At 35.1% G+C, this 27,757-nt stretch overlaps 1 protein-coding gene across 1 annotated transcript in view; it reads left to right on the top strand.

Moving 5' to 3' along the window:
• LOC148953213 (uncharacterized) overlaps positions 1 to 27,757 on the top strand; it is a 156,905-nt gene that overhangs the window by 30,218 nt on the left and 98,930 nt on the right. The window contains exon 2 of the mRNA XM_089087903.1: positions 6,231 to 6,315. Coding sequence (XP_088944029.1) covers positions 6,231 to 6,315 — 85 coding nt within the window. The remainder of the gene's footprint in view (positions 1 to 6,230; positions 6,316 to 27,757) is intronic.

Here is a 27,757-nt window from a genome sequence, read left to right as displayed (position 1 = left end):
TCTGTATAGTTGTATTTATTTTTGTCTCTCTTACTCTCTTTGGTTGTGTGTCTGGGCAAGTGTTTGCTTATCTCAATGCCTGTCTTTGTTGGTTTGCATGTCAAAATCTATATATTTGTATGTGTTTTTGTCTTCCTCACTCTCTTTGCCTATGTGTTTGGGCGTGTGTTTGCTTCTCCCCATGCCTGTCTTTGTCGATTTGTATGTCAGAATCTATATAGTTGTTTTTGTTTTTGACTCTCTCACTCTCTTTGCTTGTGAATCTGGGTGGGTGTTTGCTTCTCTCAGTGTCTGTCTTAGTCGGTTTTTACGTCTGAATCTATAGTCTCACTCTCTTTGCCTGTGTGTGTGTGTGGGCGGATGTTTCCGTTTCCCAGTGCCTGTCTTTATCGGTTTGTATGTCTTAATCTATGTGTTTGTATGTGTTTTTGTCTCTCTCACTCTCATTGCATTTGTGTCTGGGCGGATGTTTGCTTCTCCAAGTGCCTGTCTTTATAGGTTTGTATGTCTGAATCTATATAGTTGTATTTGTTTTTGTCTCTCTCACTCTCTTTGCGTGTGTGTCTTGACAGATCTTTGCTTATCCCAGTGCCTGTCTTTGTCAGTTTGTACGTCTGAATCTATATATTTTCATGTATTTTTATCTCACTCACTCTCTTTGCCTGTGAGTCTGGGCAGGTGTTTGCTTCTTCCAGTGCCTGTCATTGTCGGTTTGTATGTCTGAATCTATGTATATGAATGTGTTTTTGACTCTCTCCCTCTCTTTGTCTGTGTGTCTGGGCGGGTGTTTGCTTATCTCATTGCCTTTCTTTGTCGGTTTATATATCTGAATCTATATAGTTGTATTTGTTTTTGTCTCTCTCACTCTCTATTCCTATTTTTCGGGGTGGGTGTTTGCCTGTCCTCGTGTTTGTCTTTGTCGATTTCCATGATTAAATCTATATAGCTGTATTTATTTTTATCCCTCTCACTCTCTTTGGTTGTGCGTCTGGTGGGTGTTTGCTTATGTCAGTGCCTGTCTTTGTCGGTCTATATGTCTGAATCTATATAGTTGTATTTGTTTTTGTCTCTCTCACTCTCTTTCCCTATTTGTCTGGATGGGTGTTTGCCTGTCCTCATGTTTTCTTTGTCGATTTCTATTATTAAATCTATATAGTTGTATTTGTTTTTGTCTCTCTCACTCCCTTTGGTTGTGTGTCTGGGTGGGTGTTTGCTTATCTCAATGTCTGTCTTTGTCCGTATGTATGTCTGAATGTACATATTTGTATGTTTTTTTGTCTCTCTCACTCTCTAAGCCAGTTTGTCTGGGTGGGTGCTACTTGTTCCTGTGTCTGTCTTTGTCGGTTTGCAAGTCTGAATCTATATATTTGTAAGTGTTTCTCACTCTCTCTGTATGTGTATCTGTTAACCTATCTCAGTTTCTAATAAAACCTCTATGAACCTGCCAGGTTACCCTAGAAATAATGGGAATATAACAAAGTAATAGATAATAAATTTTTTATGAAATAATGAGATGTAGAATATTAATATAAATATATGGTAGATACATTATTATACATTATTAATATTAATGAACTGCTTTGGAAATTTTGAATTTGTTCCATAAAATAGTTCACCATGTTCTCTCTTGATACTGTAGCTATTGTTTTCTCTTCGGTCGTAATCAGTAGAATAATCGTTATTCCATTTTAAGTCATGTACAATTTTTACTGGTGTGTCATCGACAGGCTCAATATGCGTTTCGTCTTTTGTATTACTTGGCTCATTGACTGTTTGATCAATGATGTTAGTAACATTTGCTGGTACTTTGTTTTTCATCGATTCATCTTTATATTCCTTAGTGATATTTTCTATCAGTGCCCTTTTTATTTTTCTGGCAATTTCACTGTCTATTATCATATTATTTTCACATAGGTAACAGTTCCGGCACGTAGACAACATATGGTGCATGATATTAGTAGAAGAGTAGGCCTTTCTTTTCCCCTCTGCTTTCATTTGAATTCTAATACCCAAAAGATGACGATAGGTTTTAACACTGGCTAACATGTTACCACAAGCATTAGCAAGAAGATGCCCCTCCTCATCAACGATTATTTTTATGTTGGCAGTCTCTTTGAGTGCAATCATCTCCGGAGATCTCAATCTCGCATGTCCACCCTCATAAGAGTTGAACTTTTTGGTACTCCAAAGAAATTTAATTCCTTACTGTCATGACAACGCATGCATACGTTTCCGATAGTGCTAGCCCTTTTACTTGTTTCATAGTTCAAATACTTCTCCATGTCAGCATTCATTGCTACAATAACACGATCATGTGAACACACTTTCTTAAAATGGTTCATCTTTACTTTTTAAAGATATGAATGATGTGTTTATCCTTCCACTACGTAAAAAACCCTGATTTAAGACATGCATTAAACTAGGTAGTGTCGATAATCTGCCATAGAGTGACAGTGCCAGTGCCAGTGCAAGAGCAAGCATGGAGTACGATTGGTAGAGCCACAAGCATATTTCATGTCATTTTAAGATAGGTAAAAAAAGTTTAATAATTTCAAAGTAAAAAAAATCAGTCCAAAAAAAGAAAAGTAGTACTACAGACATTATTTTTCTGATAATAAAAGTCACGACTAACTTATCTATATCATTTTCATTTGAATTTGGAAAATATTAAATGTGAATTTCTTATGTTTTAAGTATGTTCGATCTCATTCGGAGATATGTAAAAAAAATTTGAAAAAAATATATCATGTTCAAAAAATAATAAAAAAAGTTAATAAAAATTTCTAAAAAAACTACAAAAAAAGTAAAAAAATGGGGGGAGGGGGGTCAAAAAGTTGGGGAGAGGGGGCCTTTAGGTCCTTGGTGGTTAAGGTCATTGATGATTGCGATCCTCGATGCGTCAAACCTATAATCACCTCACTACTTGATTTCTAAGGATTTCTAAGGATTGTTCTGAATTTCTTTATTAAAATTCCTTTCTGGGCATTTACATCTCTATTAGTATCAACTTTTTAGTATACTATAATGTTAGAGCATATTTTATATTGACAACACTGTTCAAACGGTAATTGTGTATTATAGAGAACACATCCGAGAAGTTAAGTTAGGTCAAGTCACAAGGTCACCTTTTCATCGTTAATCGTTGCCGTAGATTGATGCCTAGGACGTTATTCCAAATCTATAATAAATTGCCTATGAGTTAGCGACCCCTTCGGGCTTACCTTAACTGGTGGGCAGTTTAACCCTTTTTTACCACCTTCATACAGTCCAATTCAAAATGATAACTACCTCTGTTTCGCCCCTATAATTCAATCACCAATTAAAATCATTCATTGCAGAGTTATCCCAGTATAATATCTTTTTTTGCAAAGAGTTATTTTTAAGCAAACGGTACAATTTTTTGATATATAACACCATATTCTTTCAATTCTGGACAAGATGCAAGGTACATTCAGCCTAGAGGTTATTAGTGTTTGACAATTTTTTACTCAGAAACATGCTCGGCTTGGCTGTACCTTTAGTAAAAACATTATTCATACGAAAAAACTTTATTATCTTACCCTACGACTGAAACCAGTATTTTTTACAGAACAGTGTATTAAACCTTTGAATACGCGATATGACGAAATTTAGTTTTTGCTGTTGAACCTAGAAAAACATGTCTGGCAAGGCTTGTAGTCGTGAAATATATAGATACCGACCCATGGTAAGGCATGAACCCGTGAAACTGCACACATATTCTTGTGTAATTCCTTATACATCTATGATTGGCACAGAAAATGGATATGGCCTCAGAAACCAGTCTGCTATGACATATACCGGTCTTAGTAATAGAGGAATGACCGTGGTACGGCTTATTACGCAATCACCCGTGATATTGCACTGTATTTGGTGTATATGGAGTAAATCACCCCTTAAATATCCCCTGAAACCTTACACAAGCTTACTACTAGTCCAAGCAAACATGTGAATATCATATTTTGTTTTACATCCAAATACTTCTCAAAAAAATCCCCCAGGGCACAAATTGTATGTTATTTAAAATTCCCCGCTCAAGTCTAACTGAAAACCCTCTCATCAAAGGTATAAAAATACGGGCCTAATAGGGCACTTTTTGAGACTTTGTCCCTCCTCTCATAGTAAGATTCACTGACTCTTTCCAAAAACACCTCTCCTACTGCCAAAATATATCTATGCAAGCTTACTAGAAGAGAATTGACGGTCACCTCCGATCGAAGCTACACTTCCTTTACTTTTAACAACAAAATACTGCATACCTCCAACACTTCTGACCATATTCGCTGTATGTAGTAGACATTTCCGGCAACATCGGCCTAAAATATGGGTATAAAACAGCACTTTTCGAGACTTTGTCCATCCCCTCATAGTAAGATTCACTGATTCTTTCCAAAACTCCCCTCCTACTACCAAAATATCTGTATGCAAGCTTACTAGAAGAGAGTTGACAGTCCAACCTACGAGTTATTTTTGCCTCACAAGGCACAGTTTTCTAAGAGATTGTCCTGCATATGGGACTAATTTTTAAATACATTTCAAAGAAAGGTTTAGTTATAAAAATTAAAAAATTAAAAGTCTTTTCAGTGAAATTATAAAAAAATTCGAATTAAATATGATAATGGAAAAATCAGTAAAATGAAGCATTTACCCAGTCTAGGGGAAGAGGCAATCGGTATCATTAATTTTAAAAGATGTACCGTACTCACCAGTGTGGAGCCACAGGTGCGAAGATTTATAGTTCACGAGTCTCGTGGCTTAAGTAACCGGCAAATAGGATTTGTACTCTAAATGATAAAAAATAGTAATAATGGAACAATGTTCAACTGACTTTGAAAACATTTTCTTTTTTCTAGAAATAATAAAAATCCGTGTTCCCATGATGGTTGATAAATACCAAGAATGTGTTCGTCAGAAATGGCATATAAAGTCGTTAGTTCGGCTATTGTGAAAGTTTTTTACGGTGTTGTGTGAAAGAACTATTAGAATTTTTACTCGTTTCAGTTTTTTTATACCCATTTTAAGGCCCTTAGGAATCTTAATGGCTAAGCCACAGACCATCCTTCTTTATTTTTGCAAAGGATGGTAAAAAAAACTTGCTGGATGTTTAAATCTACCTCATAAGTGCCAGGGATACGACAACCTTCCTCAGTCACTTGATTAACTAGAAAGTATGTGTTTTAAATATATCGAAATATAATATAGAGAGAATTTATGGAGAAAATTACGAGAGATGAAGAAAGAATGTTAAAGATAGATAACTTTTATTTAAAAAACAAATTACATGAATAAATTATTTTCTAAACTGGCCGACGGGGAGCAGGGCTCGATGTGTCGGCCAAAAACAAAAAAAAAAAAAATGTCGAAATAACAAATAAAGCATATCAATAATGAAAAAAAAAAAGGCACATATGGGAGGAGATAACAGAGGAGGCCACCCCAGCGTGATAACACCACAACAAATTTCATACTAAAATCCAAATTCACCAATCCCAACCTCCAGGAAAAGAACAATTTTTTAAAAATGTTTTTTCAAATAAAATCGGCTCTTGAATCTTGGGGACACATCTATTAAATTAAATGTATTTGCAATATGAGGGATCTGTTATCTGATTGAGAATCTAGCTCTTTCAAATTTAATTGGGGGAAGGCGATACTTCTTGGAGCGGACGTGGTGGGCAGGAGAAATGGGAGTCTCAATTATACCCAGATCATGGAAATAATTTGCCGAAGATTGGATATCATAATACCACAATGCTGTATGCAGGTCTTTCAGTTGTTTGAGATTAAGTATATTGAGAAAAAGATATAAAGTTTGAGTTTCTGAAAGATTTTGAAGCCTCACTGGGCGATGAACAAAAGTACCCAGGATTCTAACCGCCTTATTTTGAATTATCTGAAGAGGTGGGAGATGGACCATAAATGTGTTGAGGTATATTACAGGGCAATATTTAAAATATGATTCAATTAGAGAATGATATAAAATTTTAAGGATGGAAAAAGGAAATACATGTTTCATTCTATGAAGACAACCTAAGTTATGGGCAAGTTTCAATCTCAAATGATCAGAATGCTTACGAAAAGAAGAACAGAGTTACAAGCTAAAACTGGCAAAAATAGTATGTGGAAAATGCGTTAGTAGTATGTGGGAATGTCTTTGCAACTCAAATCGTAATTTATGAAAACATTTGTAATTCAGTGTTATTTTCTTTTAGATTCCTCCAGACTGATATTTTTATGGAAAGCAATTTCAGACTGTTTTTGGAAGTTCTTTTGCATTCCAAGGAATTTGAAGAACATGTAAGTGAACTCAGTAATTAATATACCATTTCTGCTATTTACATTAGCCCCTTTGCATAATTGTAACTTTGTTATTGTGCTATCGTCTGTAAGGTGATTCTCGCTTAAGATTTTTTTTTGAAACATCTTATAAAATGAAAGTAAAGAGTAACGTTAAAAAGATAAAACAAACATACATGATCCTAGATATAAGTGGGACCTGTGTCCCCTTGAGCTTTTACTTAGTCTTTAATGAGGAAATATTGATATGCTCTCTAATATTCTAAATTTTCAATAATTGCCAATCTCTAACACTCTAAACCGCCACTGAGGATATTCCTCAGTGGCTTTAATTGAGAGGGATTCGGGGCCTAAATTTCTTGCCCCTCCTTGGGTTTTAAAAATATACTTTTTGAGTGTTTTCATTAAAAAATGGCTATTTTCATAGATTCATTAATGAATTTCGTTGTTTTCAGTTCTTCAATTGAAGAACTGAAAAACAACGAAATTTCCTTCCCTAGGCTTTGAAAATATTCCCCCTCCCCTGAACTTGTATCCTCATGAATTGACACCACTGGTGACATAGACAGTTCCAATGACAAGTGTTTCGTTTGACTGTTGCTTTCCTATACATTTGAACAATATGTAATTGTTTAAAGCAATTCCAACTAAGAGTATTTTCCTTCTTGAAGCAAATTTCATTAACAAGTTTAAACTTGTCACAATTCAAAATTATGGCCCTTGAGTCAGATCCTACATCCTCGATTAGTTTGGATAAAAATAAGTCTAACTCCAGCTTGACAAGGGAGGAATTGAGGGGATGGTAGCCCTTTTTTGTTCTTTCAAATTAATTCTTAACGTTGATGTCTACTTTTATTTGAAAACGCTTATATTTTAAATTTGATCCCAGTTAGTTTTAAAATTATTTACCAGCGTTTTCCTTAAAAAGAAGGGCTACCACTTGACTCCGACTTTCAAGCAATTCGTGGTAGAAAACTGTTAGTAAGGAGCGACCTGGCTCAATAGTAACCGAAACTCTAAAAAACGAAATTTTGATACCAATAGATATATCAAAAGAATTGGCTTTTTATGTTGATTTCAAATATATAAATTTCATTAGGTTTTTGTCTTAGACATCAAAGGTTACGAGCCTAAGGAAATTTTCCTGATTTTCGAAAAAAGGGGGCAATAGTCCCTAAAAGTAAATTGATTTTAATGAAAATCAAATCATCAGATTCAGCGTATCAGAAAATTTTACTGTAGAGGTTTCAAGCTCCTATCTGCAAAAATGTGGAATTTTGTTTTTTGTTTTTTTGCAAGAGAAAGATCACGGATGCGCATTTAGTTGTTTGTTTGGTGTTTTTTTTTTTTCAGGGTGATCGTGTCGACCCAGTGATCCTAGAATATCGCGAGAGGGTTTTTGCTTGCGCATAGTATTTGTTGTTTGGATGTAGGCTAGGCATACATTTTTGGGTAGAGGGGAATTTTCTGCTTGAGATTGATTCCATGGGGGAGATTTTTCATGGGGAGGGAAGTTTCCAGGGAGTGAACTTGCAAGGGGAAATTATATACTGGGGAAATTTGCCAGAACTCTTATACAAAACTCTTTTTTTATGTTTTGCCATCTCTTTTCCATCTTAATTTTACACGTGGAGTGGTTAAGAGCAATTGTCCAAGGTCAATTTTCACCGGGATTGAATTGTCTACAGGAAATTTCCGTGGGTATGGGGTGTAGAGGTGGGGTCGGATTTCCTGGCATTATTTAAAAGACGATCAGAAATTAAATTAAAAAAGCAAGTTTTTTCAACTGAAAGTAAGGAGCAACATTGAAACTTAAAACGAAAAGAAATTACTACATATATGAAGGGGGTTGTCCCCTCCTCAACACCTCGACCTTTACGCTAAAGTTTGAATTGTGTCCCAATTATTTAATAATGACTCCTAAAACACAAAGGCCGTTTAATTAGAACAATAAGACGCTTTTTTAAATGTACTAGAAAACTTCAGCATAAAGAGCGAGGCGTTGAGGAGGAGTAACCCCCTTTATATACGTATTAATTACTGTTCGTTTTAAGCTTTGATGTCGCTCCTTACTTTCAGTTGAAAAACTTTTTTTATTATTTAATCGTATAACAGAGCGTCGGGAATAATGTATCATTTAGAACTACTTATTTTACGGAATAGCAAGCTTTTCCTACGTATGAGAAGGCTGCTATTCTAGCAAACAATTGTTGAAAGTCATTCTCTACAGAATCCTTACAGCATTTTACTACGAGCCGCTTGATCCAAGGATGTCTTAAATATGAGGGGGAATGCCACTCCCATTACCACGTATCACTCGCTTTCCCATTACCATTCGCTTAAATATCAAAAATTAATTTTTGTCTTCATTTCCACAATCATTTCCACGGCTTTCATGTTGATTTTGCTCAAACACACATTTTCTTATAGGGATTTTCCCCTGGACACCAGTAGGCAGGCAAGGGGGCAATAACCCTCCATCCCCCAGAAAAATAACAAAGCACTAAAAATATATACGTATGTAAGTATAGTCCTAGGTACCATTTCTATGACCCCTCCGTACCAAACAGGTTTTTTCTGATAGGTAAAGATTTCTACAGGTCATTACACCTTTCAAAGAGACGGGTTTTCTATTGTGACATCGATTTTTTGGAGGTCAAACTCATGGATACATGTTTATTTTTATTTTTTTTTTTTTAAACTGGTATTTTTTAAATGAAGTAAATAGAACTTTGCAGAAACCCGTGAATTTAGGACTGAAAGTCCAATTACTAATCAAGTTAGTGTGACCGCCATTTTTGATCTGGTTAAGTGGGTATAATCTGGTTTGGTTTGTTATTGCGAGAGGATTACTCAATTTACATCTTAGTGTTAACTGAGCAATGACTAAAGGAACATTTGAAGGTGGAGAAAAAAAGGGGTAATTAGCGATTGGATAATTTTAAAAAGAAATGACCAAAAAGTGTTTTGGTTTGCACAGTGTTGTCAATTTTAAATAGTTTAGAAATAAAAAAAATTAACAAGAAATGGCTGAAAAGTGTTTTGAGAGAGTTGAGTTGCACGAGGGTTCAGTTACATGCCGATTCAGTTACACGGGGATTAGTTAAATGGGGTCGAGTAGCACGGAGGTTCAGTTGTACAGGGTTTCGGTTATACAGGGGTTCAGTTACATGGGGGGTTCAGTTGTACGGGGTTTCGGTTATGCAGGGGTTCAGTTACATGGAGGGTTCAGTTATTTTTTAAGATTTTGTGTGTTTTCGCAAGAAAATAACTGGTGTTTTAGCAAACTTAGCCATAGCTACCTGAATTGATAGGTGATTTGAATAAAAGGAATTCAAATATTTTGTCTATGAAATAGAAGCTAACTCAATTTACGAAAAGATATTCCATTTGAACAACTCTGATCTGATTGAATTGTTGCCGACAATGAGATTTAATCGCTGTTAAGCCTATTGTTATTGCGAAAGGGGTTACTCAATTTACTTCTTAGTGTTAAATGACAGATTTCCAAATACGATTATTTTGAAAAGCAGACAAAAAAATTGGTTTCTCCCCTCATTTCTGTACGGCAGGAGATAACTTAATTTACTTAGACAATGAATGATATTAATTAGTGATTGATTGTATCAGTGGAGAAAAAAAAGGATTAAACTGATTAACAGTTAAGGTAACCCCAAAGGAGCTGTTAACTGAGGTAATTTGTTATAAATTTGAAAAATACCTAACAACGAATCGGAAACATTTGATTAACATTTGCAAAAAAAGGAGTAATGGGATTTGCGAATTGGAGGAGATGGGGTGGTTATGCACTGTATAAGACGCAAGTGATGTTTTGGAGAGTTAGGGGTCGTGTGTGTCTCTTTGGGCTATGTGTGTCTCTTTGGGAGCGTTTGAATATTTTGGTTACTAAAGTATTATATTTTCATCATGTTTTAGGATATTCGATTAGGATTAACTTAACTTCATTCCTTGTGTGTTGTCGGGGGTAACACGTAAGTACCAAATTTTGAGTTCACTGCAGGGGATTTTCCACAAGGAGAATTTTCCATGGGGAGGGAATTTTCCAGGAGGTGAATTGCTACAAGTTTCACGGGAAATCATCCGTACATAGGTTTTTTCCAAATTTTTAAAGAAAATTTGCAAATGAAAAGGGGATTTTTGCACCAAACTTATGTTAATTTCTGCTCGTTTTGTGTTTTGATTCGATTATTTCCTACATTCTTTACAGTCTCATGAAATGTAATTAAACAAATATAAAAGATTTTTCAACTAAAGTAAGGAGCAAGTTTAAGACTCATAACAGATTTTCTTTAAAAATTTGGAAAAAAAAGCCAACTTCACAATAAAGAGTAAGGAGTTAAGGATGAGACAGACTTTTGATCTTTTACATAATTAAATAAATAAAAACGGGGAGGGGGTTCAGTTGTACAGGGTTTCGGTTATACAGGGGTTCAGTTAAAGAGGTCTCACTTGCACGAAGGTTCAGATGCATGGGGATTCACTTGCTTGGGGTTCAGTTACACGGGGATTCAGTTACAATGGAACCCACACAAAAAAAAATGGGGGCACACACAAAAGCCAAATTAGCCCAGTGGCCTACGAGAACTCATGGGTTGCATGGGGGGTGGACTTGCACGAGGGATTCAGTTAAAGGGGGTACAGTTACACGGGAGTTTAGTTAAATTGGGTTGAGTACAAATATAAAAGATTTTTCAACTAAAGTAAGGAGCAAGTTTAAAACTCAAAACAGATTTTCTTTAAAAATTTGAAGAAAAAAAAGCCAACTTCACAATAAAGAGTAAGGAGTTAAGGATGAGACAGACTTTTGATCTTTTACATAATTAAATAAATAAAAACGGGGGGTTCAGTTGTACAGGGTTTCTGTTATACAGGGGTTCAGTTAAAGAGGTCTCACTTGCACGAAGGTTCAGATGCATGGGGATTCACTTGCTTGGGGTTCAGTTACACGGGGATTCAGTTACAATGGAACCCACACAAAAAACAATGGGGGCAGTTACATTTTCTTGATTTTTGAAAGTTCATTTTGAATTTCTTTCGTTGAAATGCAAGAGTTGGAATATTTCAGTAGTGTTTGGTTGTGGTTTACCTTGTCACAGTTACATTTTCTTGATTTTTCAAAGTTCATTTTGAATTTCTTTCGTTGAAATGCAAGAGTTGGAATATTTCAGTAGTGTTTGGTTGTGGTTTACCTTGTCACAGTTACATTTTCTTGATTTTTCAAAGTTCATTTTGAATTTCTTTCGTTGAAATGCAAGAGTTGGAATATTTCAGTAGTGATTTGTTGTGGTTTACTTTGTCACAGTTACATTTTCGTTATTTTTCAATGTTAAACATGTATTTTTGTAGTTGTAAATCATTAGGGTGACTATTTCTGTAGTGTTAGATTTTGGTTTAACTGGTAAAAGTTAAATTTTCTTGATATTTCAAAGTTCATTTTGAATTTATTTAGTTGAAATGCAAGAGTTTGAATATTTCACTAGTGTTTGGTTGTGGTTTACCTTGTCACAATTACATTTTCTTGATTTTTCAAAGCTCATTTTGAATTTCTGTCGTTGAAATTCAAGAGTTTTACTATTTCATTTGCTTTTTTTGTTTGTTTACCTTGTCACAGTTTCATTTTCTTGATTTTTCAAAGTTCATTTTGAATTTCTTTTGTTGAAATGCAAGAGTTGGAATATTTCAGTAGTGTTTGCTTTTGGTTTACCTTGTCACACTTACATTTTCTTGATTTTTCAAAGTTCAATTTGAATTTCTTTCTTTGAAAAGAAAGAGTTGGAATATTTCAGTGGTGTTTGGTTGTGGTTTACCTTGTCACAGTTACATTTTCTTGATCTTTCAAAGTTCATTTGAATTTCTTTCGTTGAAATGCAAGAGTTGGAAGATTTCAGTAGTGTTTGGTTGTGGTTTACCATGTCAAAGTTACATTTTCTTGATTTTTCAAAGTTCATTTTGAATTTCTTTCATTGAAATGCAAGAGTTGGAATATTTTATTAGTGTTTGGCTGTGGTTTACCTTGTCACAGTTACATTTTCTTGATTTTTCAAAGTTCATTTTGAATTTCTTTCGTTGAAATGCAAGAGTTGGAATATTTCAGTAGTGTATGGTTATGGTATACCTTGTCACAGTTACATTTTCTTGATTTTTCAAACTTCATATTGAATTTTTTTCTTTGAAAAGCAAGAGTTGTAATATTTCATTAGTGTTTCGTTGTTGTTTACATTGTCCCAGTTACAGTTTCTTTATTTTTATATGTTCATTTTTAATTTAATTATTTGTAATTCACTTTATTTTATATTTCAGAAGAGTTTTTTTGTTTTTTACCTTGTTGTATGGTTGTGGTTTACCTTGTCACAGTTACATTTTCTTGATTTTTCAAAGTTCATTTTGAATTTCTTTCGTTGAAATGCAAGAGTTGGAATATTTCAGTAGTGTTTGGTTGTGGTTTACCTTGTCACAGTTACATTTTCTTGATTTTTCAAAGTTCATTTTGAATTTCTTTCATTGAAATGCAAGAGTTGGAATATTTCAGTAGTGTTTGGTTGTGGTTTACCTTGTCACAGTTACATTTTCTTGATTTTTCAAAGTTCATTTTGAATTTCTTTCGCTGAAATGCAAGAGTTGGAATATTTCAGTGTCACAGTTACATTTTCTTTATTTTTCAAATTTCATTCTGAATTTCTTTCGTTTATATTAAAGATTTGTAATATTTCAGTAGTGTTTGGTTATTGTTTACCTTGTCACAGTTAAATTTTCTTGATTTTTCAAAGTTCATTTTGAATTTATTTCGTTGAAATGCAAGAGTTGGAATATTTCAGTAGTGTTTGGTTATGATTTACCTTGTCACAGTTACATTTTCTTGATTTTTCAAAGTTCATTTTGAATTTCTTTGGTTGAAATGCAAGAGTTAGAGTATTTCAGTAGTGTTTGGTTGTGGTTTACCTTGTCACAGTTACATTTTCTTGATTTTTCAAAGTTCATTTTGAATTTCTTTCGTTGAAATGCAAGAGTTGGAATATTTCAGTAGTGTTTGGTTGTGGTTTACCTTGTCACAGTTACATTTTCTTGATTTTTCAAAGTTCATTTTGAATTTCTTTCGTTGAAATGCAAGAGTTGGAATATTTCAGTAGCGTTTGGTTGTGGTTTACCTTGTCACAGTTACATTTTCTTGATTTTTCAAAGTTCATTTTGAATTTCTGTCGCTGTAAGGCCAGAGTTGGACTATTTCAGTAGTGTGTGGTTGTGTTTTACCTTGTCACAGTTACATTTTCTTGATTTTTCAAAGTTCATTTTGTATTTCGTTTTCTGAAATGCAAGTTTCGGAATATTTCAGTAGTGTATGGTGTTGGGGTACCTTGTAACAGATCAGTATTATTTATTTTACATTGTTCATCTTGAATTTGTTTAGCTGAAATTCAAGAGTTTTAATATTTATGTAGTGTTTTTTAGTGGTTTAACTTTTAAAATTTTGATTTTCTGTATTTTTCTATATTAATTTTGAATTTCTGTCGTTGAAATTCAAGAGTTGGAATATTTCAGTAGTGTTTGATTGTGGTTTACCTTGTCAAAGTTACACTGTCTTAATTTTTCAAAGTTCATTTTGAATTTCATTCTTTGAAATGCACGAGTTGGAGTATTTCCGTAGTGTTTGGTTATGGTTTACCTTGTCACAGTTACATTTTCGCGATTTTTCAAAGTTCATTTCGAATTTCTTTCGTTGAAATGCAAGAGTTGGAATATTTCAGTAGTGTTTGGTTGTGGTTTACCTTGTCAGAGTGGCGCGCCACTCTAAGTGAACCTAGATCAACCCACCTTTTTGGATATCTCTCTCACTATGACTCTTTTTGTGTGTCGTGTCTGTGCGTGTCTCGTCTCTGTGTGTGTGTGTGTAATCTCTGTGGGTGTGTTGTCTAAAAAACCAGTCTGGTTGAAAACGTGGAGTTTTCGTGCTGCTCACTTTTTTGCAATGTATAGGAACCAGTGGGGAATCCCCGCTCGTTTGGAAAGGTGCCAAGGAAAGGCATGCAAATAGCATGTAGTTTAAAAACGTGTTTAATCACGTTTCTTGAATGATTCAAAATGAACTTTGAAAAATCAAGAAAATGTAACTGTGACAAGGTAAACCACAAGCAAACACTACTGAAATATTCCAACTCTTGCATTTCAACGAAAGAAATTCAAAATGAACTTTGAAAAATCAAGAAAATGTAACTGTGACAAGGTAAACCACCACCAAACACTACTGAAATATTCTAACTCTTGCATTTCAACGAAAGAAATTCCAAATGAACCTTGAAAAATCAAGAAAATGTAACTGTGACAAGGTAAACCACAACCAAACACTACTGAAATATTCCAACTCTTGCATTTCAACGAAAGAAATTCGAAATGAACTTTGAAAAATCAAGAAAATGTAACTGTGACAAGGTAAACCACAACCAAACACTACTGAAATATTCCAACTCTTGCATTTCAACGAAAGAAATTCAAAATGAACTTTGAAAAATCAAGAAAATGTAACTGTGACAAGGTAAACCACAACCAAACACTACTGAAATATTCCAACTCTTGCATTTCAACTAAAGAAATTCAAAATGAACTTTGAAAAATCAAGAAAATGTAACTGTGACACTGAAATATTCCAACTCTTGCATTTCAGCGAAAGAAATTCAAAATGAACTTTGAAAAATCAAGAAAATGTAACTGTGACAAGGTAAACCACAACCAAACACTACTGAAATATTCCAACTCTTGCTTTTCAATGAAAGAAATTCAAAATGAACTTTGAAAAATCAAGAAAATGTAACTGTGACAAGGTAAACCACAACCAAACACTACTGAAATATTCCAACTCTTGCATTTCAACGAAAGAAATTCAAAATGAACTTTGAAAAATCAAGAAAATGTAACTGTGACAAGGTAAACCACAACCATACAACAAGGTAAAAAACAACAAAAATATAATTAAATAGTAAAAATATGACTATTATAATTTATTAAATAAAATTTAACTTCTAAAAATCAGGATAATGTATATTTGAATAGTTATAACGCTATAAAACACTACTGAAATAGTCCAACTCTTGCATTTAAATGAAAGAAATTCAAAATAAACTTTGAAAAATCAAGAAAATGTAACTGTGACAAGGTAAACCACAACCATACACTACTGAAATATTCCAACTCTTGCATATCAAAGAAAGAAATTCAAAATGAACTTTGAAAAATCAAGAAAATGTAACTTTGACATGGTAAACCACAACCAAACACTACTGAAATATTCCAACTCTTGCATTTCAACGAAAGAAATTCAAATTTACTTTTAAAAATAAATAAAATGTAACTGTGCCAAGGTAAACCACAACCAAACACTACTGAAATATTACAACTCTTGCATTACAAATAAATAAATTCAAAATGAAATTTGAAAAATAAATAAAATGTTAAAGTTACTAGGTAAAAAATAAACAAAAACCACTTAAATATTACAACTCTTGCATTTCAACGAAAGAAATTCAAAATGAACTTTGAAAAATCAAGAAAATGTAACTGTGACAAGGTAAACCACAACCAAACACTACTGAAATATTCCAACTCTTGCATTTCAACGAAAGAAATTCAAAATGAACTTTGAAAAATCAAGAAAATGTAACTTTGACAAGGTAAACCACAACTAAACACTACTGAAATATTCCAACTCTTGCATTTCCACGAAAGCAATTCAAAATGAACCTTGAAAAATCAAGAAAATGAAAATCTTACAAGCTAAACAACAACAAAAAACTACTGAAACATTCAAACTCTTGAATTTAAGGGAAAGAAATTCAAAATGAACTTTGAAAAATCAAGAAAATATAACTGTGACAAGGTAAACCACAACCAAACACTACTGAAATATTCCAACTCTTGCATTTCAGCGAAAGAAATTCAAAATGAACTTAGAAAAATCAAGAAAATGTAACTGTGACAAGGTAAACCACAAACAAACACTACTGAAATATTCCAACTCCTGCATTTCAAAGAAATAAAGTCAAACTTGACATTTAAAAATCAAGAGCCTTAGACTGTGACGTGGTAAATCCTATCCAAATACTACTGAAATAATCCAAAAAATGCATTTCTGCGAATGAAATTCAAATGAACAATGAACAATCATGAAAATGTCACTGTGGCGTGGTCAAACACAACCATACACTACTGAAACATTCCAACTCTTGCATTTCAAAGAAATAAATACAAAATTAACTTTGAAAAATAAAGAGAATTTACCTGTGACAACCTAAACCACAACCAAACACTACTGAAATATTCCAACTCTTTCATTTCAATGAAAGAAATTCAAAATGAACTTTGAAAAATCAAGAAAATGTAACTGTGACACTGAAATATTCCAAATCTGGCATTTCATCGAAAGATATTCAAAATGAACTTTGAAAAATAAAGAAAATGTAACTGTGACAAGGTAAACCACAACCAAACACTACTGAAATATTCCAACTCTTGCAGTTCAATGAAAGAAATTCAAAATGAACTTTGAAAAATCAAGAAAATGTAACTGTGACAAGGTAAACCACAACCATACAACAAGGTAAAACAACACAACAAAATTATGAAAATTTAAAAATATATCAATACAAATTAATTTAATAAAAATGAAATTTTAAAAATAAAGAAAATGTAAATGTTACTATTTTAACCACGACAAACCACTACTGAAATATTCCAACTCTTTCATTTCAACGACAGAAATTCAAAATGAACTTTGAAAAATCAAGAAAATGTAACTGTGACAAGTTAAACCACAACCATACACAACTGAAATATTCAAACTCTTGCATTTCACAGAAAGAAATTAAAAATGAACTTTGAAAAATCATGAAAATGTAACTGTGACAAGGTAAACCACAACCAAACACTACTGAAATATTCCAACTCTTGCATTTCAATTAAAGAAATTCTAAATGAACTTTGAAAAATCAATAAATTGTAACTTTGACATTGTAAACCATAACAAAACACTATTGAAATATTCCAACTCTTACATTTCAACTAAAGAAATTCAAATGAACTTTGAAAAATCAAGAAAATGTAACTGTGACAAGGTAAACCATAACCAAACACTACTGAAATATTCCAACTCTTGCATTTCAACGAAAGAAATTCAAAATGAACTTTGAAAAATCAAGAAAATGTAACTGTGATAATGTATACCACAAGCAGCCAATACTTAAAGAGTACAAGTATGGAATTAAAATTAAAGCAATTCAAATGAGCTTTTAAAAATCAAGTAAATGTAACTGTGAAAAGGTAAACCCTAAGCAAACACCACTGAAATAGTCCATCTCTTGCTCTTCAACGAAAGAAATTCAAAATGAACTTTGAAAAATCATGAAAATGTAACTGTGACATGGTAAACCACAACCAAACACTAGTGAAATATTCCAACTCTTGCATTTCAACGAAAGAAATTCAAAATGAACTTTGACAAATCAAGAAAATGTAACTGTGACAAGGTAAACCGCAACCAAACACTACTGAAATATTCCAACTCTTGCATTTCAACGAAAGAAATTCAAAATTGACATTGAAAAATCAACAAAATATAACTGTGACACGTTAAACCGAAAACAAACACTACTTAAATGGTACAAATAGAGCAATTAAAAGAAAGAAATTCATAATGTAATTAGTAAGTAAACGAAAAATTAAATGAGTAAAGGTATAAAAAAGACAAAAACTAATGAAATATTCCAACTCTTACATTTCAACGAAAGAAATTCAAAATGAACTTTGAAAAATCAAGAAAATGTAACTGTGACAAGGTAAACCACAACCAAACACTACTGAAATATTCCAACTCTTGCATTTCAACGAAAGAAATTCAAAATGAACTTTGAAAAATCAAGAAAATGTAACTGTGACAAGGTAAAACCTATCCAAACACTACTGAAATAGTCCAAACTCGTCATCTCAAATAAATGTATACGAAATGGACATTTAAAAATAATATAAATTACACTTTTACATGGTAAACCCCATGCAAACACCACTGATATATTCCAAAAATTGCATATCAGCTAAAGAACTTCAAAATGAACATACTTCAATCACTAAATTGTATCTGCACCCATTGTTTTTTGTGTGGGTTCCATTGTAACTGAATCCCCGTGTAACTGAACCCCAAGCAAGTGAATCCCCATGCATCTGAACCTTCGTGCAAGTGAGACCTCTTTTACTGAACCCCTGTATAACCGAAACCCTGTACAACTGAACCCCCCGTTTTTATTTATTTAATTATTTAAAAGATCAAAAGTCTGTCTCATCCTTAACTCCTTACTCTTTATTGTGAAGTTGGCTTTTTTTTCAAATTTTTAAAGAAAATCTGTTATGAGTTTTAAACTTGCTCCTTAATTTAGTTGAAAAATCTTTTATATTTGTACTCAACCCAATTTAACTAAACTCCCGTGTAACTGTACCCTCTTTAACTGAATCCCTCGTGCAAGTCAACCCCCCATGCAACCCATGATTTCTCGTAGGCCACTGGGCTAATTTGGCTTTTGTGTGTGCCCCCATTGTTATTTTGTGTGGGTTCCATTGTAACTGAATCCCCGTGTAACTGAACCCCAAGCAAGTGAATCCCCATGCATCTGAACCTTCGTGCAAGTGAGACCTCTTTAACTGAACCCCTGTATAACCAAAACCCTGTACAACTGAACCCCCCCGATCTACAGACGGCTCGTTCTACTGAACCCTAGAGCGACTCAACCCAATTTAACTAAACCCACGTGTAACTCTCACCCCGGTCACTGAACCCTAGGGCTAGTCAACCTCTCAGGCACCCTCGGAGGTCTCAGCGGCTCCGGGGGTAAGTTGGGTGTGGTGTGTGCCCCCATTTTTTTTGTGTGGGTTCCATTGTAACTGAATCCCCGTGTAACTGAACCCCAAGCAAGTGAACCCCCATGCATCTGAACCTTCGTGCAAGTGAGACCTCTTTAACTGAAACCCTGTATAACCGAAACCCTGTACAACTGAACCCCCGTTTTTATTTATTTAATTATGTAAAAGATCAAAAGTCTGTCTCATCCTTAACTCCTTACTCTTTATTGTGAAGTTGGTTTTTTTTTCCAAATTTTTAAAGAAAATCTGTTATGAGTTTTAAACTTGCTCCTTACTTTAGTTGAAAAATCTTTTATATTTGTACTCAACCCAATTTAACTAAACTCCCGTGTAACTGTACCCCCTTTAACTGAATCCCTCGTGCAAGTCACCCCCCCATGCAACCCGTGATTTCTCGTAGGCCACTGGGCTAATTTGGCTTTTGTGTGTGCCCCCATTGTTTTTTTGTGTGGGTTCCGTTGTAACTGAATCCCCGTGTAACTGAACCCCAAGCAAGTGAATCCCCATGCATCTGAACCTTCGTGCAAGTGAGACCTCTTTAACTGAACCCCTGTATAACCGAAACCCTGTACAACTGAACCCCCCCCCCGTTTTTATTTATTTAATTATGTAAAAGATCAAAAGTCTGTCTCATCCTTAACTCCTTACTATTTATTGTGAAGTTGGCTTTTTTTTCAAATTTTTAAAGAAAATCTGTTATGAGTTTTAAACTTGCTCCTTACTTTAGTTGAAAAATCTTTTATATTCGTTTAATTACATTTCATGAGACTGTAAAGAATGTAGGAAATAATCGAATCAAAACCAAAAACGAGCAGAAATTAACATAAGTTTGGTGCAAAAATCCTCTTTTCATTTGCAAATTTTCTTTAAAAATTTGGAAAAAAACTATGTACGGATGATTTCCTGTGAAAATTGTAGCAATTCACCTCCTGGAAAATTCCCTCCCCATGGAAAATTCTCCTTGTGGAAAATCCCCTGCAGTGAACTCAAAATTTGGTACTTACGTGTTACCCACCGACAACACACAAGGAATGAAGTTAAGTTAATCCTAATCGAATATCCTAAAACACCATGAAAATATAATACTTTAGTAACCAAAAGATTCAAACGCTCCCAAAAAGACACACATAGCCCAAAGAGACACACACGACCCCTAACTCTCCAAAACATCACTTGTGTATTATTCAGTGCATAACCACCCCATCTCCTCCAATTCGCAAGTCCCATTACTCCTTTTTTTGCAAATGTTAATCAAACGTTTCCGATTCGTCGTTAGGTATTTTTCAAATTTATAACAAATTACCTCAGTTAAAAGCTCCTTTGGGGTTACCTTAACTGTTAATCAGTTTAATCCTTTTTTTCTCCACTGATACAATCAATCACTAATTAATATCATTCATTGTCTAAGTAAATTAAGTTATCTCCTGCCCTACAGAAATGAGGGGACAAACCAATTTTTTTGTCTGCTTTTCAAAATGATCGTATTTGGAAATCTGTCATTTAACACTAAGAAGTAAATTGAGTAACCCCTTTCGCAATAACAATAGGCTTAACAGCGATTAAATCTCATTGTCGGCAACAATTCAATCAGATCAGAGTTGTTCAAATGGAATATCTTTTCGTAAATTGAGTTAGCTTCTATTTCATAGACAAAATATTTGAATTCCTTTTATTCAAATCACCTATCAATTCAGGTAGATATGGCTAAGTTTGCTAAAAGACCAGTTATTTTCTTGCGAAAACACACAAAATCAGAAAAAAATAACTGAACCCACCATGTAACTGAACCCCTGTATAACCGAAACCCCGTACAACTGAACCCCCCATGTAACTGAACCCCTGTATAACCGAAACCCTGTAAAACTGAACCTCCGTGCTACTCGACCCTTTCAGCCAATTTCTTGTTAATTTTTTTTATTTCTAAACTATTTAAAATTGACAACACTGTGCAAACCAAAACACTTTTCGGTCATTTCTTGTTAAAATTATCCAATCGCTAATTACCCCTTTTTTTCTCCACCTTCGAATGTTCCTTTGGTCATTGCTCAGTTAACACTAAGATGTAAATTGAGTAATCCTCTCGCAATAACAAACCAAACCAGATTATACCCACTTAACCAGATCAAAAATTGCGGTCACACTAACTTGATTAGTAATTGGACTTTCAGTCCTACATTCACGGGTTTCTGCAAAGTGCTATGGAATTCATTGAAAAAATACCAGTTTAAAAAAAAAAAAATACATAAACATGTATCCATGAGTTTGACTTCCAAAAAATCGATGTCACAATAAAAAACCCGTCTCTTTGAAAGGTGTAATGACCTGTAGAAATCTTTACCTACCAGAAAAACCTGTTTGGTACGGAGGGCTCTTAGAAATAGTACCTAGGACTATACTTATGTATATGCATGCATATATATGTATGTATGGTATGTGCATGCTACTACAACCAGTAGTAGTAGCGCATTTTTTTCATTAAACGAAACACACTCTCAACATAGGTTAGGTTTAAGTATAGGTTTAAGTATTAGGTTAAGTTAAGCTTAAGTATAGCAGGTCTGCAAGCAAAATGTGTTAGCTACAATTATTCTGTATATTATTAAATGAGAATTGTTTGCTAACTTCACGCTTTAAATGTGGCATCATATAAGTATTTTCTTGTATGATATCATGCATAGCATAAATAAGATTGCTGATTTTCCAACGCAACAGTTATTTATACAATATAATTTCTGTTGGAAGGAACAAAAAACGAAAATTTGCGGTTGCAGTCATAGGCAGCGCGATAGCACTGCCTAAGTAAAGAACGATGTGGGCCCATTGTTTTGTTGGTTTTTTTTTTCCTCCATACCCGGGCCCTTTGTATCGAAGGAGTTGTCGTAGAAACTTCGAAAAGGGCTCATTCGATTGGAAATTGGAGTGGCTAGTGCCCTATTTAATAGTCTAAAGTGATTGGAGGTTAACCCCCCCCCCCCACGACCATCATTCTTCCAAACACACCCAATCAAAATTTTGAAGCCATTTTGTTCAGCGTAGTTGATTTCCAGATAAAAAATATATTTTTGATGAGGACACTCCCCCACAACCCTTGCAGCAAAAGTTTTAAGTTACACCCCTAGGGCATATAAGAACGATGTTGGCACAATGTATCATTTACTATTTTTTTTTCCTTTAGAGTAGGGCACTTCATATGGAAGGGGTCGTCGTAGAAACTTCAAAAGGCGCTCATTCAACTGGAAATCGAGAGTTCTAGTGCCCTTTTTAATAATCGAAAGTGATTGGAGGGCAACTGGCCACCCCCCTCCCACGCCCAACATTCCAACAAACACATCCAATCAAAATTTTGAGATAGCTATTTTGTTCAGCGTAGTTGATTTCCAAATAGAAAATATGTTTTTGTGAAGAACACTCCCCCACAACCCTCAGGGCAAGGGTTTTAAGTTATACCCTGGGGGCATATAAGGTTTTTAAAGAAGGCTGTAGAGGTTTCAAGCTCCTATCTGCAAAAATGTGGAATTTTGTTGTTGTTTTTTTGCAAGAGAAAGATCACGGATGCGCATTTAGTTGTTTGTTTGGTGTTTTTTTTTTCAGGGTGATCGTGTCGACCCAGTGATCCTAAAATATCGTGAGAGGGCATTTGCTTGCGCATAGTATTTGTTATTTGGATGTAGGCTAGGCATACATTTTTGGGTAGAGGGGAATTTTCTACTTGAGATTTTTTCCATGGGGGAGATTTTTCATGGGGAGGGAAGTTTCCAGGGAGTGAACTTGCCAGGGGAAATAATATACTGGGGGAATTTGCCAGAACTCTTATACAAAACTCTTTTTTTTTATTTCTTGCCTTCTCTTTTCCATCTTAATTTTACACGTGGAGTGGTTAAGACCAATTGTCCAAGGTCAATTTTCACCGGGGTTGAATTGTCTACAGGAAATTTCCGTGGGCATGGGGTTTCTCCGTAGAGGTGGGGTCGGATTTCCTGGCATTATTTAAAAAACGATCAGAAATTAACTAAAAAAAAAAGGATTTTTTCAACTGAAAGTAAGGAGCAACAATAAAACTTAAAACGAAAAGAAATTATTAAGTATATAAAGGGGGTTGACCCCTCCTCAACACCTCGCTCTTTACGCTAAAGTTTGAATTGTGTCCCAATTATTTAATAATGACTCCTAAAACACAAAGGCCGTTTAATTAGAACAATAAGACGCTTTTTTAAATGTACTAGAAATTTCAGCATAAAGACCGATGCGTTGAGGAGGGGTAACCCCCTTTATATACGTAATAATTTCTGTTCGTTTTAAGCTTTGATGCCATGAATTTTGAAATAGCCATTTTGTTCAGCTTAGTTGATTTCCAGATAAAAATTACGTTTTTGATGAGGACAATCCCCCACAACCCTTGCAGCAAAAGTTTTAAGTTATGCCCCTAGGGCATATGAGAACGATGTTGGCACAATGTATCATATTTTTTTTTCCTTTAGAGTAGGGCACTTCATATGGTAGGCGTCGTCAGAGAAACTTCAAAAGGCGCTCATTCAACTGGAAATCGGGAGTTCTAGTGCCCTTTTTAATAATCGAAAGTGATTGGAGGGAAACCAGCCACCCCCCTCCCACACCCAACATTCCAACAAACACATCCAATCAAAATTTTGAGATAGCTATTTTGTTCAGCATAGTTGATTTCCTAATAGAAAATATTTTTTTTAGAAGAACAGTCCCCCACAACCCTCAGGGCAAGGGTTTTAAGTTATACCCTGGGGGCATATAAGGTTTTTATAGAAGGCGTTGTCGTAGAAACTTAAAAAGAGCTCATTCGATTTGAAATTCAAAGGCCTAGTACTTGTTGTTGTTGTTGTTTAGACCAGAGAACTTCGTATCGAAGGAGTTGTCGTGGGAACTTCAAAAAGGGATCATTCGATTGAAAATGGAAAGGGCTGATGCCTTTTTTAATAGTCGAAAGTGATTGGAGAGCAACTAACCCCCCTCTCACTCCCACCTTTTTCCCAGACACATCCAATCTAAATTTTTAGATAACCATTTTATTCAACATAGTTGAAAGTGATTGGAGAGCGACTACCGCCCCTTTCAAGCCCACCATTTCCGCAAACACATTCAATCAAAATTTTGAGACAACCATTTTGTTTAACGTAGTTGAAAGTTCTGGAAATTCGGTCTTAGAGGATGACAGCCACCCTAACAGCCCTTAGGGTAAGGGTTGTAATTTATGACCTTGGGGCATATAAGGTGTTTATAGAAAGCGTTGTCGCTTCCAAAAGGGCTCATTCGATTGGAAATCGAAAGGCCTAGTGCCCTTTTTAATAGCCAAAAGTAATTGGAAGGCTTGACATTTTTATAGTAAGGATAGAGGTGGGTATAATGTATTATTTTTTGTTGTTGTTGTTGTTTAGACCAGGTCACTTCGTATCGAAGGAGTTGTCGTGGGAGCTTCAAAAATGGATCATTCGATTGAAAATAGAAAGGGCTGATGCCTTTTTTAATAGTCGAAAGTGATTTGAGGGTAACTAACCCCCCTCTCACTCCCACCTTTTCCCCAAACACATCCAATCAAAATTTTTAGATAGCCATTTTATTCAACATAGTTGAAAGTTTTGGAAATAAGACCTTTATGGATGACAACCCCTCCCCCAATAGCCCTCAGTGAAGGGTTTTAAGTTATGCCCTGGGGGCATATAAAGTTTTTATTGAAAGCGCTGTCGTAAAAACTTTAAATGAGCTCATTCAATTGGGGATTGAAAGGGCTAGTGCCTTTTTTAACAGTTGAAAGTGATTGGATAGCAGCTAACGTCCCTCTCACGCCCACCATTTTCCAAAAGACATCCAGTCAAAATTTTGAGATATCAGTTTTGTTCAACGTAGTTGAACGTTCTGGAAATTACGTCTTTTAGGATGATAACCACCTCAGAGCTCTCAGTGCAAGGGTTATAAGTTATGCCTTGGGGGGCATGTAAGGTTTATATTGAAAGTTGTTGTATAAATCATAGGCACCGCAATCGCGCTGCCTAAGCAAAGAACGGGGACACTCGAGAACAAGACAAGAAACGGGACTAAGTAAAGAGGAGGATACTCCCCCACAAACCTCTGGGCAATTGTTTTAAGTTATACCCTTGGGGCAAGAGCCTTTAGGGCAAGGGTTGTAAGTTATACCCTTGGGGAATATAAGGTTTTTTATAGAAGGCGTTGTCGTAGAAACTTCAAAAAAGGCTCATGCGATTGGGAATTCAAAGGGCTAGTGCCCTTTTTAGTAGTCAAAAGTGATTAGAGGGCAACTAACTCGCCTCTCACGCCCACCTTTTCCCCAGACACATCTAATCAAAACATTGAGATAGCCATTTTTTTCAACGTAGTTTTAAGTTCTGGAAATTAGGTGTATGAGGATGACAACACCCCCCCACAGCACTCAGGCCAAGTGTTGTAAATTATGCCCAGGGAGCATGCAAGATTTTTATATAACGTTTTGTCGTAGAAACTTCAAAAAGGGCTCATTCGTTTGGAAATTGAAATGGCTAGTGCCCTCTTTAATATTCGAAAGTAATTGGAAAGCAACTAACACCCCTTCGACGCCCACCAATTCCCCAAACACATCCAATAAAGATTTTGAAATAGCCATTTTGTTCCAGGCTGTTCAAACTTCAGGAAATTATACCTTTGAGCATTAGGGCGTTGCCCTTAGGGCGTTATGCCCTAAGAGCGTATAAGGTTTTTATGGAGATTTTTGTCGTAGAAACTTGAAAAGGGGCTCATTCGATTGGAAACTCAAAGGGTAGTGCCCCTTTTAATAGTCGAAAGTGATTTGAGGGCAACTAACCCCCCTCTCACGCCCATCTTTTTCCTAAAAAACATCCAAACAATATTTTAGATAGCCATTTTATTCAACGTAGATGAAAGTTTTGGAAATTAGGTCTTTAAGTATGACAACCCCCCCCCCCACAGCCCGCAGGGCAAGGGTTGTAAGTTATGCCGTGAGGGTGTATAAGGTTTTTTATTGAAAGCGTAAAAACTTCAAAAGGGCTCATTCACTTGGATATTGAAAGGGCTAGTGCCTTTTTTAATAGTTGAAAGTGATTGGAGAGCGACTAACGCCCTCTCACGCTCACCATTTTCCCAAACACATCCAATCGAAATTTTGATCTAACCATTTTGTTGAATGTAGTTGAAAGTTCTTGAAATTAGGTCTTTTAGGATGATAACCCCCTCAGAGCCTTCAGTGCAAGGGTTGTAAGTTATGCCCCGGGGGCATATAAAGTTTATATAGAAAGTAGCTATAGAAATTTCAAAAAGGGTTCATTTGATTAAGAATTGAAATTGCCCTTTTCAATAGTCAAAAGAAATTGGAGAGTAATTTACCCCCTCTTACGGCCACCCTTTCCCCAAAAACATTCAACCAAAGTTTAGAGATAGCCATTATATTCAACATAGTTGGAAATTATGTATTTAAGGATGAAAAACCCCCCAGAGCCCCAAGGGCAAAAGTTGTAAGTTCTGCCCTGAGGGCATATAAGGTTCTTGTAGATAGAGTTGTCGTAAGACTTCAAATGGGGCTCGTTCAATTGGAAATTGAGAGGGCTAGTGCCCTTTGTAATGGTCGAAAGTGATTGGAAGGTAGCTAACCCCCCTCTCACGCCCACAATTCCTCCAAATACTTCCAGTCAACATTTTCAGATAGCCATTTTGTTCAACGTAGTAGAAAGTTCTGGAAATTTGGTCTTTCAGGATGACACCCCCCCCCAACACTCAAGGCAAGTGTTGTAAGTTATCCCCTGGGGGCATATGAGGTGTTTATTGAAAGTGCAGTCCTAGAAACTTCAAAAGGGCTCATTTGATTGGAAATTGAAAGGGCTAGTGCCATTTTTAATAGTTTAAAGTAATTGAAGAGCAACTACCGCCCCTTTCAAGCCCACCATTTCCCCAAAAACATCCAATCAAAATTTTGAGATAGCCATTTTGTTTAACGTAGTTGACAGTTCTGGAAATTAGGTCTTAGAGGATGACAGCCACCCTAACAGTCCTTAGGGTAAGGGTTGTAATTTATGCCCTGGGGGCATAAAAGGTGTTTATAGAAAGCGTTATCGTAAGGGCTCATTCGATTGGAAATCGAAAGGTCTAGTGCCCTTTTTAATAGTCGAAAGTAATTGGAAGGCTTGAGATTTTTATAGTAAAGATCGAGGTGGGTATAATGTATTATTTTTGTTGTTATTGTTTAGACCACGGCACTTCGTATCGAAGGAGTCGTCGTGGGAACTTCAAAAGAGGATCATTCGATTGAAAATAGAAAGGGCTAATGCCCTTTTTAATAGTCGACAGTGATTTGAGGGCAACTAATCCCCCTTCCACTCTTATCCTCCCACGCCCACCCTCCCATTTGCCCAATATTTTTAAAAACTAAATGTTGCCTTAAGATAAAATAAAAATGCACTGTGATATTGCCAATTCCCAATAAGGCATCTCAGTAGTATCACAAGAACGACTGAGGGTATTATATTCAAACTTTCGGGGCTACTTCTGCTCTTAA

Source organism: Artemia sp. Qi Xiang Cuo, chromosome 4 (genome assembly GCF_049724085.1).
Source record: "Artemia sp. Qi Xiang Cuo chromosome 4, ASM4972408v1, whole genome shotgun sequence".
Lineage (NCBI taxonomy): Eukaryota > Metazoa > Arthropoda > Branchiopoda > Anostraca > Artemiidae > Artemia > Artemia sp. Qi Xiang Cuo.
This window is presented reverse-complemented; position numbering and strand designations above follow the sequence as displayed.